At 42.3% G+C, this 13,286-nt stretch overlaps 1 protein-coding gene across 1 annotated transcript; it reads right to left on the bottom strand.

Moving 5' to 3' along the window:
* Positions 1 to 1,457: 1,457 nt before the first annotated feature.
* LOC138069274 (disintegrin and metalloproteinase domain-containing protein 30-like) lies at positions 1,458 to 3,602 on the bottom strand. The gene has a single exon (XM_068960524.1). It carries the CDS (start codon positions 3,600 to 3,602, stop codon positions 1,458 to 1,460), a length of 2,145 nt encoding a protein of 714 aa, XP_068816625.1.
* Between the last annotated feature and the right edge of the window lie 9,684 nt (positions 3,603 to 13,286).

The raw sequence follows: 13,286 nt of genomic DNA, 5'->3' as shown, positions 1-13,286 counted from the left end.
GCAATGCGGGAGACCTGGGTTCGATCCCTGGGTTGGGAAGATCCCCTGGAGAAGGGAAAGGCTACCCACTCCAGTATTCTGGCCTGAATAATTCCATGGACTGTATAGTCCATGGGGTTGCAAAGAGTTGGACAGGACTGAGTGACTTTCACTTTCATGCATATTGGCACTGGTGAAGTGCTTAGAACATTGGCTGCCACAGAGTAAAGACAATAAATGGTAGTTACCATTTTCAGTATTGTAGCTACATAACCACATGTCCTTGCTTTTTTAGGATTTTTCTGATGATGGCTAAGTTTGATAAAAGTTAGAATTATGATGATCAAAAAATTATCTTGATGTTCTTTCCACTCTGAGTTAAGAGGAGTCCCCAAATAGTCCAAGGGGACACTCTTTATCATGAGTGTCCCACAACTTCTTTGTGTGTGCTCAATCATGTCTGACTCTTTGTGACTCCGTGAACTGTAGCCCACCAGGTTCCTCTGTCCATGGGGTTCTCCAGGCAAGAATAGTGGAGTGGGTAGCCATTCCCTTCTCCAGGGGATCTTCCCGAGCCAGGGATCGAACCCGGGTCTCCTGAATTGCAGGCAGATTTTTTACTGCCTGAGCCACTAGGAAAGCCCCACAACTTCTTTAGTTAGAAGAACCACATGGCTAAGAAAAGAGGAGATTGGAGCAAGATATAGTTGACCTGCAGTGCTGCCTGGGGAAGAAGGAGCCCCGGGGAAGCTAAAGGAACAGCAGGAGGGTTCAGCCCAAACAAAACCAAAGCACTGTGGCTGTCACAGGGCTGGGATGATGAGCAAGAGGTGGTCATTGACTCCTTTGAAGGGGCCACTCAGTCCTCTGAGCCCTCAGCCCCACCAAGGCCAACCCAAGCACTGAGTCAGAGACCAGATTTCTACACTGTGTGTGACCCACACAGTGAGGGACTCCCCTCATAAGCGATCACCTTCTATATATCAAATGTGGCAATCACCATTCATGGTTCAACATAGGGCACAGACGCTGATGCTTTCAGTGATGACACTGAGGGAGACAGAAGGAAAAGTAGATTGACGGCTTTGTTTGCTGGGACTGAAAGACAGTAGGTTACCCTGAAATCCACTGTAATTCTATGAAACTAACAATATGAGTGTTCAGAAAACGAGTAGGGCATTTTTTTAAAGGCAATCCAAACTTGATCACAAACTAAGGGGAGAGCAAGATGCACCAATTTGTTTCCAAACCAAGAGTACTTTTTATTTGCTGATCAAAAACTCAGAGAAATTAGGTAAAATAAATTGAAGGAAGAAAGAGCTGTATGGATAAATGAGAAGCTTATTCAATTTATGACTCTGTGTAGTAAGCAGAGTTACTGTGGTTTGCCTGATTACATTTTTGGTTTCTTGATATAGATATATTTTCCCCTTGAACTATTCTACTCCAGTGCTACTTGGTGGTGTCTCTCTTTGGCTTCAGAAGTGTTCTAGGACATTCCAAAATAACACAAGGATCACTGAGATAAATATGAAAGTAAGGCGCATTACCATAAGGGACAGAACCTGAACTGAGACAGGCACCCCTTCCTTTAGTGGTCCTGGAGGCCCACTGTCAATGCTTCCTCCATATCCTACGTCCTCACACAGCGGAGGGGCCCAACCATACAGGCAGTGGCAGTTTCTGTTACTGTTGCAGACTCCTCGGTGGTTGCACTTCTCAGGGAAACAGTCAAAATTCAGGACTGAGCTATTCACACATTTTCTATTAAAACACACCCGCTCCTTACCACAGGAGGTACCATCATTTATCACGCCCAGGTCAGGTAACCCCATAGGTACCATGGCTAGATGATAGCCAATGCCCCAGCACATGAGATTTTCTTCATGCAGGTGAGTGGATATTAGGATAGTGTGATCTGGCATATGAGGGAGGGTTTCGACATTTATACACTGTAGTCTGCCACATAAAGACCTTTCTTTGGGACACTTTTTATACTTATGAACTCCTGTAATGCCACAGTTCCCATATTGATCACCTATTACATTAACTGCATCATAGCACTGATGAGGAGCATCCTTGGCATCAAGTCCAAAAATTTTTTGGCACTGCATATACCTGGATTGACAACTCTGTTTGAAACAATGGGCTTCGTACTTGCAAGGGGTTCCATCCTGCTTATAAGTATCACTAGGACAGAAAGCTGAGGTCCCATTGCAATACTCCGCAAGGTCACATTCATTTTCTTCCATCCGACACATGTATCCAGATGGACGAAATCGACAGTTATGACAACAAAGTCCAACGTTACAGCTGGCACCTTGTTTGAATTTACAATCTGGTTGACAACACCTATCTTCTTTACACTCCTCTGTCGAACCACAATCACATTCCTCATTCTCTTCCACAATTTTGTTTCCACATCTCTTAACCACATAGCCTAGGCCTGGGAGATTATTTAGACAGTTTAATCCTGAACTTACATGTGAATAAAATTCGGCATAACTACAATTACTAAACCCAGTTCGTCCAGTGCCCATGATACAACTATGCCTACCCTTACACTGGCAGTATTCATAATCATGGGTCATTCCCACACTATGGCCCAGAACATGAGCAGTCCAAGTGGCGGGGCCGAGGATGTTTCTGTCTAGCACAGAACTTGTAGATCCAGAAGGCATCATACTACATACACTTCCCCAGTGATGAGCAAGTGCATCCTTAAATTTTTTGTGAACATACAGGTGTGCCCAGTCTGCTGGAATCCGAAGACGTAGGTCACGTGACCTGTACTGCACAAACTGGCCTAAAACTTGTGATAACTCTGGGGAATTAAGTCTTATTTTGTCTCTGTCTGTCCATACTTCAATAGCTAATAGTTGTATTCTCATACGGACATCTTGAAAGTAAGAGTCTGCAATTGAAGTCAGAAGAATGGCATCACTTATGACTTGAGTAAGATTGGAGTTCAAATATAAATACCTACTGTTATCAAAGACCAGGGCTAATTCCAAGTACTTTTGGTGCACATATGACTCAGTGAAATCTGGAGACCTAGCCATGTTCTCACGCTGGGCCATCTGCTCTACTGTTTCATCATTAGTTAAGCCACAGATCTGATTGGGAATTTCCTCCTCTTTCTCCAGGGGATATACCATGTGTTCAAAATTGGAAGAAGCCTTGCGGGGCTCGATTTGATAATGATTGGCAGCAATTTTCAGGATGCCTCGGAGACCTCCCATGCATGTACTTATGGTAGCTTCAGAATCCGGATTTCCTTCAACAAAGCCCATATAGTTGCAATCCTTGGATACATAAGGGTGATCTTCCAAGAGGCTCCCCTGTTCTGTGAAGGAGAAAACCTGCAGATTCCGGGGCAACAGAAACCTCTTGAGCCACAAGTGGAGGATACGGTTCTTGCCTTTTACCTGCAGGAGGTAGGACACGTGCCTGGCCGCTCTCTGCTCCCCTCCACGGAAGCTCAGCTTCTTGGGAATGGTGATTTCATAGGAGTCAAAGCTCCACTCAGGGTGAAAAAGTAAATCCTTGCTAAGAGAGTCAACCAGGAGCACCGCCAGGACTAGCGACCGGCCTGGGGAGAGGCAGGTCCTCACTGACCTCATGGCACAGCCTGTTCCCCAGTGAGTCAGTCCCTGCCACTGTGGCCCTGAGAGTCAGCCTTCCAGGGAAGTCCGCTAGAGGCGCGGGGAGCAGTGCGTGCCCTGCGGAGCTCGCCGGTGCTTGGGAGCGCAGCCCTGGGCCAAGCAGGGTCAGGCGGAGGCTACTGACTTCCCCTGCAGCTGCACGCCCCGCCCAACGCATCCAGTTCGTTCTCTGGGCGGTGCCGTTGGGCGCACGTGGAAGAATCCAAGGAAGGTGCTCGAGAATAAAATGAAAAGCGAGGCTGTCTGCAAGCGGGTTGGAGAAGACAGAGAGCAGCTTGAGAAAATGAGAAGGACTAAAGAATAAGAGGAACAACAGAGAACTTGCTAAAGGCTCACTTGTGTCTTGGGCCATTTCTTGTTTCTATAGACTTTAGGATACACCCGATTTTCCCATGTGTTGATCTGGATGTTTCATAGGCTGCTGTGCCCACTTCATCATTGCACTACTCCATCATTCCACTTCTCTGCTGGGCTCACTTGCGGCCAGAGTAGCACCAGAGCCTGAGAAAATGAGCGGAGACACTGCCTTCCCACTCCCACCCCCGGTAGCACCTTGGGTCAACAGGTGAAACGCTCCGTTTAGCAAAATGAAGCCATGGAGACTTTAGTGTGAACGGTGGAGAAACTGCCAAGGATACACATACCAAAAGGTTGTGATGTGAAATGGGGATTTGGAAGTCTAGACCACATTCAAGAAGTTCGATGTGACAGAGGGGAAAGAAACAGAAAGGGGCTGGAGAGTTCTGGGGCGTTTGGGATTGACTAGTGCCAAAATCACTGCAGATGGTGACTGCAGCCATGAAATTAAAAGACCCTTACTCCTTGGAAGAAAAGTTATGACCAACCTAGACAGCATGTTGAAAAGCAGAGACATTACTTTGCCAACAAAGGTCTGTCTAGTCAAGGCTATGGTTTTTCCTGTGGTCATGTAAGGATGTGAGAGTTGGACTGTGAAGAAGGCTGAGCACTGAAGAATTGATGCTTTTGAACTGTGGTGTTGGAGAAGACTCTTGAGAGTCCCTTGGACTGCAAGGAGATCCAACCAGGCCATTGTAAAGGAGATCAGCCCTAGGTGTTCTTTGGAAGGAATGATGTTGTTAAAGCTGGAACTCCAGTACTCTGGCCACCTCATGCGAAGAGTTGACTCATTGGAAAAGACTCTGATGCTGGGAGGGATTGGGGGCAGGAGGAGAAGGGGACGACAGAGGATGAGATGGCTGGATGGCATCACTGACTCGATGGACGTGAGTCTGAGTGAACTCCGGGAGATGGTGATGGACAGGGAGGCCTGGCGTGCTGCGATTCATGGGGTTGCAAAGAGTCGGACACAACTGAGTGACTGAATGATGAAATGAAATATCATGGTAATGCTTGCCTCTTAGGATGAGTTTGGGAATGTCCCTGCCTGTTCAATTCTTTGAATGATTTTAAGAAGTCTTGATGTTAACTATTCTTTAAATATTTGGTAGAATTCTCCAGTGAAACCCTCTAATCTTGAGCTTTTCTTTGTTGACAGTCTCTTAATTAGTCCTCAATCTTCTCACTTGTTATAGGCATATGTATACATTTTATTTCTTTGCGATTCATCCTTGATAGGCTTTCTGTTTCTAAAAATTTATCCATTTCTGAAGTTATCCAATTTGCTAGCATACAATTATTCATAGCAGTCTTTTTTAATTTTTACTTATGTAACATTAATGGCAATGTTTTCTCATTCATTTTTAAATTTAGATGTTTGAGTCTTCCTTTTTTCTTACTTATTTTCATTCAAAGTTTGTCAATTTTATTGATCTTTTCAAAAAACCAGCTCAGTTTGATTGATATTTTAATACTATTTTTTATTCTCTTTCATATATTTCTGCTCTGATCTTTATTTTCTCCTGTCTGCAGAATTTGGGTTTGGTTTTCTTTCTCTTATTCTAATTCCTTGCAGTGTAAGGTACAGTTGTTTATTTTAGATCTTGCTTTCTTTTTAATTTAAGTGTTCACTTTTATAAGTTTCTCTCTTTATACACTTTTTGCTACATCCCATGAGATGGGATTGTGTGGCTTCATTTTCATTTATCTGCAGATATTTTCCAAATTCTCTTATAATGTTTTCTTTGTCTTATTGGCTTTTAAAGAGTGCATGGTCTCATTTCCACATATTTGTGGATTTTCTTGTTTTTCTTCATATAGTTTAAATTTTTAATTGAAAAGTAGAGTTTATTTACAATATTATATTAGTTTCAGGTATTCAGCATGGTGATTCAGTGTTTTTATGCAATATACTCCATTAAAATTTATTACAGCTATAATTTCATGTGTTGTACAGTAACAGCTATAATTCCATGTGTTGTACAATACACACTTGTTGCTTATCTCCTTTTATATATATAGTGGTTTGTAACTCTGAATCTCTACCGTTGATTTACCCCCTTCTTCCTTCTCTCTCCTCTTCGGTAAACAATAGTTTGTTTTCTATATCTATGAGTCTATTTTAAATGTATATTCATTTGTATTATATTTTAGATTTCATATATAAGTGATAGCATACAGTGTTTGTCTTTCTCTGACTTATTTCACGCAGAATAGTATTATCTTGATCTGTCCACCTCACTGCAAATGGCAAGACTTCGTTTGATTTAACCGATGAGTAACACTCCATTGCATGTACATATCCCACATCTTCATAAGCCAACCATCTGTTAGTGGGCACTTGGGTTGCTTCCATGTCTGGACTATTGTAAATAGTGAAGCCATGAACACTGAGGCCCATGTTCTTTTGGAATTAGTGTTTTCATTTATCCCAGGCATATGCCCAGGAGTGGAATTGCTTGAGTATATAGTCGCTCTATTTTTAGTTTATTGAGGAACCTCTACACTGTTTCCTATAGTGTTTGCACTAATTTACATTTCCACCAACAGTGTGTAAATGTTCCCTTTTCTCTACATCTTTGCCAACACTTGTTGCCTGTAGGCATTTGATAATATCCTGATAGGTGTGAGGTGGTGTCTTATGGCTTTGAATTGTGTTTCTGTAATAATTAGCAATCTTGAACATCTTTTCATGTGCCTGTGCACTTGCCAAGGCCTAACATGTGGTCTGCAGGTGTCTACAACTCTTCTCAGACATGACTCAATGTCGAGTCTTTTCCTCTGTTGTGGCTTTCCCAAAATTAGTGCAACATTGTGCCATGAAGTGGACAGGGTTGGAGCATTCCTTAACCTGGGCCTGGGGATACCAGTGTTGTAGTTAGAATTGAACCATCTGGGCTGCTGTCAGAAGTCAGGGCTGCTTTTATGATACTGTTTGAGCAAGTACCAACAATGGCTGCTGCAATCCCAGCTGACCTCTCCCTGGGTCCTCTCTGTCTCCTTGAGTGAATGAGTGAATGTTGCAGCCTCAGTTGTATTTAACTCTTTGTGACCCCATGGACTGTAGCCTGCCAGGCTCTTCAGGCAAGAATACTGAAGTGGGTTGCCATTTCCTTCTCTAGGGGATCTTCCCAACCCAGGGATTGAACCCATGTCTCTTGCACAGGGAGGTGGATTTTTTTTTTTTTTTTTACCACTGAGCTACCTGGGAAGCCCTAGGTGGAGTCTTTATATGGAGTCTTTAACCCTCTACAGTTATTGACCTATTAAATGTGACTTTTGTGTCAGGGCAACTGATTGTCAAACTTATTTTAATTTTGGTTAATTTAAATAGCCAATGTTACTGCTAAGTCGCTTTAGTCATGTCCAACTCTGTGTGACCCCATAGATGGCAGCCCACGAGGCTCCCCCGTCCCTGGGATTCTCCAGGTAAGAACACTGGAGTGGGTTGCCATTTCCTTCTCCAATGCATGAAAGTGAAAAGTGAAAGTGAAGACGCTCAGTCGTGTCTGACTCTTAGCGACCCTATGGACTACAGCCCACCAGGCTCCTCTGTCCATGGGATTTTCCAGGCAAGAGTACCAGAGTGGGGTGCCATTGCCTTCTCCAGCCAATGTTACTACTAGCTGCCATATTAGCTAGCACAGTTATAGAAGGCTCAATTTTCTACTTTCTAGCAGTATTTATTACCCAACTCTCTAATACTCATTAGAAAAAGATGAGTTTCCCAGGTGACTCAGTGGTAAAGAATCTGATTCTCTAAACAATACTTTCCACTTACTTGTGGGGGGCAGATCCCAACACCAGCAGTGGATGCCTGAAACCACAGATGGTAACAAGCCTTGTATATATATATATACTATGCTTTTTCCTATACATTCCTCCTATGATTTTAATTCATGAATTAGGCACAATAAAAGATTAACCAAAACAAGTAATATTAAAATAAAATAATTACAACAATATACTTGTTATAATATACACTTACGACAATATATGAAAGCTATGTGGTCCTCTCTCTCTCTCCTCTCTCAAAATATCTTACTCTCCTGTACTCAGCTGAACATATGAGATCATGCAATATTGACCCAGTAAGATGAAGTGAGATGAATGGTGTAGGCACTGTGAAGGGAATTTTCCTTTAGAGTTGACCCTTGAATACATGTTTTTGAATTGTTGACTAATACAAGATTTTTGAAATAAATGCAGTACTACGCGATCTGTGGTGATTGACTCCACTGGTGCAACAGATGCAGAACCAAGGATCCAGAGAGTAGACTAAGAGACTTGAGCATCCAAGGAGTTGAGTATGTAGTGGATCCTGGAAGCAACTCCCCATGGATAGATACCAAGGGACAAACTGTAGTAGTTTTGGACTGCAGTTGACTGCAGGTAACTGAATCTATGGGAAGTGAAACTGTAAATAATGGAGGACTACTATATCTATATATTGCTAAATGATCACCCTAAGTCTAGCTAATATTCATCACTACACATAGCTATCCTTTTCTCCCAGGTAAAAACTTTTTTAAAAAATTTATTTATCTATTTTAATTGGAGGCTAATTACAATATTGTGGTGGTTTTTACCATATATTGACATGAATCAGCTGTGGGTGTACATGTGTCCCCACATCTTGAACACCCCCTACCGCCTCCCTCCCCATCCCATCCGTCTGAGCTGTACCAGTGCCCTGTTTAATGCTTTGAACTTGGATTGGTTATCTGTTTCACATATGGTAATATACATGTTTCAGTGCTATTCTCTCAAATCATCCCACCCTCACCTTCCCCCACAGAGTCCAAAAGTCTGTTCTTTACATCTGTGTCTCTTTTGTTGTCTTACATATAAGGTCGTCATTACCATCTTTCTAAATTCCAAATATATGTATTAATATACAGTATTGGTGTTTTTCTTTCTGACTTACTTCACTCTGTATAATAGGCTCCAGTTTCATCCACCACACTTAAAGGTCTTCTACCTTATGGGTTTCATGCCATACTTTTGTCCTTCCTCATCCTATAATTGTAAAAATGTCTGTCTAATATGTGCTTTAACAAATTCTTTTAGTCCATCTCTGATTTTTTGTATGGAGTACAATACTGTATTTCCAGTTCAGTTCAGTTCAGTCGCTCAGTCATGTCCGACTCTTTGTGACCCCATGAATTGCAGCACGCCAGGCCTCCCTGTCCATCACCATCTCCTGGAGTTCACTCAGACTCACATCCATCGAGTCGGTGATGCCATCCAGCCATCTCATCCTCTGTCGTCCCCTTTTCCTCCTGCCCCAATCCCTCCCAGCCTCAGAGTCTTTTCCAATGAGTCAACCCTTCGCATGAGGTGGTCAAAGTACTGGAGTTTCAGCTTTAGCATCATTCCTTCCAAAGAACATCCAGGGCTGATCTCCTTTAGAATGGACTGGTTGGATCTCCTTGCAGTCCAAGGGACTCTCAAGAGTCTTCTCCAACACCACAGTTCAAAAGCATCAATTTTTCGGTGCTCAGCTTTCTTCACAGTCCAACTGTCACATCCATACATGACCATTGGAAAAACCATAGCCTTGACTAGACGGACCTTTGTTGGCAAAGTAATATCTCTGCTTTTGAATATGCTATCTAGGTTGGTCATAACTTTTCTTCCAAGGAGTAAGCGTCTTTTAACTTCATGGCTGCAGTCACCATCTGCAGTGATTTTGGAGCCCCCCCCAAAAAAGTCTGACACTGTTTCCACTGTTTCCCCATCCATTTGCCATGAAGTGATGGGACCAGATGCCATGATCTTAGTTTTCTGAATGTTGAGCTTTAAGCCAACTTTTTCACTCTCCTCTTTCACTTTCATCAACAGGCTTTTGAGTTCCTCTTAGGGGTTTTATAATTCCATCTTATTATTGGAACAAATATTGAATAATCCTAAAACTGATAAAGGGCATTATACATGGTTTTTTAAAAATCAATTAGAAAAAGATAGATAATCTAATAGAAAAATGAGCAAAAGATTTCTACAGGCACATCATATAAGAGAACATTCAGGTAGCTAATAAACAAATGGAAAGATTCTTAATCACCTTATTAAACAGAGTACTGCAAATTAAGGCTGCTATCGGATGCTACACCCATCAGGTCTAGTAGTGACTCAAGAAATTAGTAATATGAAGCTTTGATGAGGATATAAAATGATAAGAACTATCTTACACTTCAGTAGCAATGAATCAATGAAACCACTCTAGATACCAGTTTGGCATTGTCTTATATAGTTGAGAATATGCTCTATGGTCCAGAAATTCCATTCCTGCCCTACAAAAATGTGTACAAATGTTCAGGTTAATGGATGTTAATGGATGTAGCAATACTCCCCAAAATGGAAAAAAAGCCTAATTTTCATCAGTGGTGACTGATGGAATGAAGCTAATGAATCTAGGTTATATGCAACAACATGAATGAGTATTACAAACAGAATGCAAATGAGCATATAAGTCAAAAGTCAGCATTATGTGTGGGATACATGCATAGTTGATAAAAGTAAATCAAGGACGTTATGAGCAGAACTGTCAGGAGAGTTGTTACTTCTAGGCTGAAGGGAAAGGGCTATAATCAAGGAAGAATAGGACCAAGGAAGAGTATGATTCATACAGCTTTTAGGGAGCTCTGGTTTTGGTAATATAATTCTTCAGCACTGTTTCAAGCTCTCTTGTGTGTATTTTATATTACACAGTGAAAAAGTTTTAAACATATTACACAGTGAAAAAGGGAAAAAACATAAATTTTTGATCTATTTCTAAGACAAGACAATTAAATATGCTTTACCAATCATTAATGTTTAGGCTGACAGGTTAGCATAGATTCATACAGATATTGTTGAAGGGATAGTGCTGATAGATCACATATGGCTAGTATTTTTCATACTGTTCATGGGGTTCTCAAGGGAAGAATGCTGAAGTGGTTTGCCATTCCCTTCTCCAGTGGACCATGTTTTGTCAGAACTCTCCACCATGACACATCTGTCTTGGGTGGCCCTACATGACATGGCTTATAGTTTCATTGAGTTAGGCAAGGTTGTGGTCCATGTGATCAGTTTGGTTAGTTTTCTCTGATTGTGGTTTTCATTCTGTCTGCCCTCTGATGGATGAGGATGAGAGACTTGTGCAAGCTTCCTAATGGGTGAGACTGGCTGTGGGGAAAACTGGGTCTTGTTCTGGTGGGCAAGGCCATCCTCAGTGAGTCTTTAATCCAATTTTCCGATGAAGGTGGGGCTGTTTTCCCTCCCTATAGTTTGGCCTCAGGCCAAACTATGGTAGGGGTAATGGCAGTCCTTCATAAGAACTTATGCCAACACACCAGGCCTCCCAGGACTGCTCCAGTAGTCATGTATGGATGTGAGAGCTGGACAATAAAAAAGGCTGAGCACCAAAGAATTGATGACTTCGAACTGTGGTGCTGGAGAAGACTCTTGGGAGTCCCTTGGACTGCAAGGAAATCCAACCAGTCAATCCTAAAGGAAATAACCTTGAATATTCACCAGAAGGACTGATGCTGAAACTGAAGCTCCAATAATTTGGCCACCTGATGTGAAGAGCTGACTCATTAGAAAAGACCTTAATGCTAGGAAAGATTGAAGGCAGGAGGAGAAGGGGACACAGAGGACAAGATGGTTGGATGGCATCACCAACTCAATGGATGTGATTTTGAGCAAGCTCCAGAAGGACAGGGAAGCCTCGCGTGCTGCAGTCCATGGGGTTGCAAAAGTTGGACATGCCTGAGTGACTGAACAACAAGTATTTTTACTTCCATTAAAAAATTATAACTCAATGTATTCTGTCCCTCCCTATTTTTTCTCCTAAAAGGTAAAACAAACAAAAAAATAGTTTCAAGTTTTTGAGATGGCTCTTAAGATTCCTTATGTCCCTTTGCTAATAATTATTGTAAGTGTTATTATATGGGTTTTAAAATGCTTCTACATTATTCATATTTAGGATAAAACTAATAAACTGTAGAAAATTCTGAAAGAGATGGGAACACCAGACCACCTGGCCTGCCTCTTGAGAAACCTATATGCAGGTCAGGAAGCAACAGTTAGAACTGGACATGGAACAACAGACTGGTTCCAAATAGGAAAAGGAGTACATCAAGGCTGTATATTGTCACCCTGCTTATTTAACTTCTATGCAGAGTACATCGTGAAAAATGCTGGGCTGGAGGAAGCACAAGCTGGAATCAAGATTGCCAGGAGAAATATCAATAACCTCAGATATGCAGATGACACCATCCTTATGGTAGAAAATGAAGAGGAACTCAAAGCCTCTTGATGAAAGTGAAAGAGGAGAGTGAAAAAGTTGGCTTAAAGCTCAACATTCAGAAAACTAAGATCATGGCATCTGGTCCCATCACTTCATGGCAAATAGATGGGGAAACAGTGGAAACAGTGTCAGACTTTATTTTTGGGGGCTCCAAAATCACTGCAGATGGTGATTGTAGCCATGAAGTTAAAAGACGCTTACTCCTTGGAAGAAAAGTTATGACCAACCTAGATAGCATATTCAAAAGCAGAGACATTACTTTGCCAACAAAAGTCCATCTAGTCAAGGCTATGGTTTTTCCAGTGGTCATGTATGGATGCAAGAGTTGGACTGTGAAGAAAGCTGAGCACCAAAGAATTGATGCTTTTGAACTGTGGTGTTGGAGAAGACTCTTGAGAGTCCCTTGGACTGCAAGGAGATCCAACCAGTGCATCCTAAAAGAGATCAGTCCTGGGTGTTCATTGAAGAACTGATGCTGAGGCTGAAACTCCAATACTTTGGCCACCTCATGCAAAGAGTTGACTCATTGGAAAAGATCCTGATGCTGGGAGGGATTGGGGGCAGGAGGAGAAGGGGACGACAGAGGATGAGATGGCTGGATGGCCTCATTGACTCGATGGACATGAGTTTGGGTGAATTCTGGGAGATGGTGATGGACAGGGAGGCCTGGTGTGCTGCGATTCATGGGGTCACAGAGAGTTGGACACGACTGAGCGACTGAACTGAACTGAAGCACAACAAGAGCAACATTTATTTCTCTTAGAAGTTACCTTCTGGGACTTCCCTGATGATCCAGTGGTTAAGAATCCACCTGCCAACACAGAGGACACAGGTTCCATCCCTACTCCAGGAAGATTCCACAAGCCATTCGACTACTAAATTCATGCCCCACAACTACTGAAGCCCGAATGCTCTAGAGCCAGTAAACTACAACACTGAGTCTGCACCCTAGGGTCTGTGCTCTGAGACAAGAGAAGCCACAGCAATTAGAA

The sequence above is a fragment of the Capricornis sumatraensis genome, chromosome 2 (genome assembly GCF_032405125.1).
Source record: "Capricornis sumatraensis isolate serow.1 chromosome 2, serow.2, whole genome shotgun sequence".
In the NCBI taxonomy this organism is placed as follows: Eukaryota; Metazoa; Chordata; class Mammalia; order Artiodactyla; family Bovidae; genus Capricornis; species Capricornis sumatraensis.
Note: the sequence above shows the minus strand (reverse complement) of the source record. Positions and strands in the feature narration are given on the sequence as shown.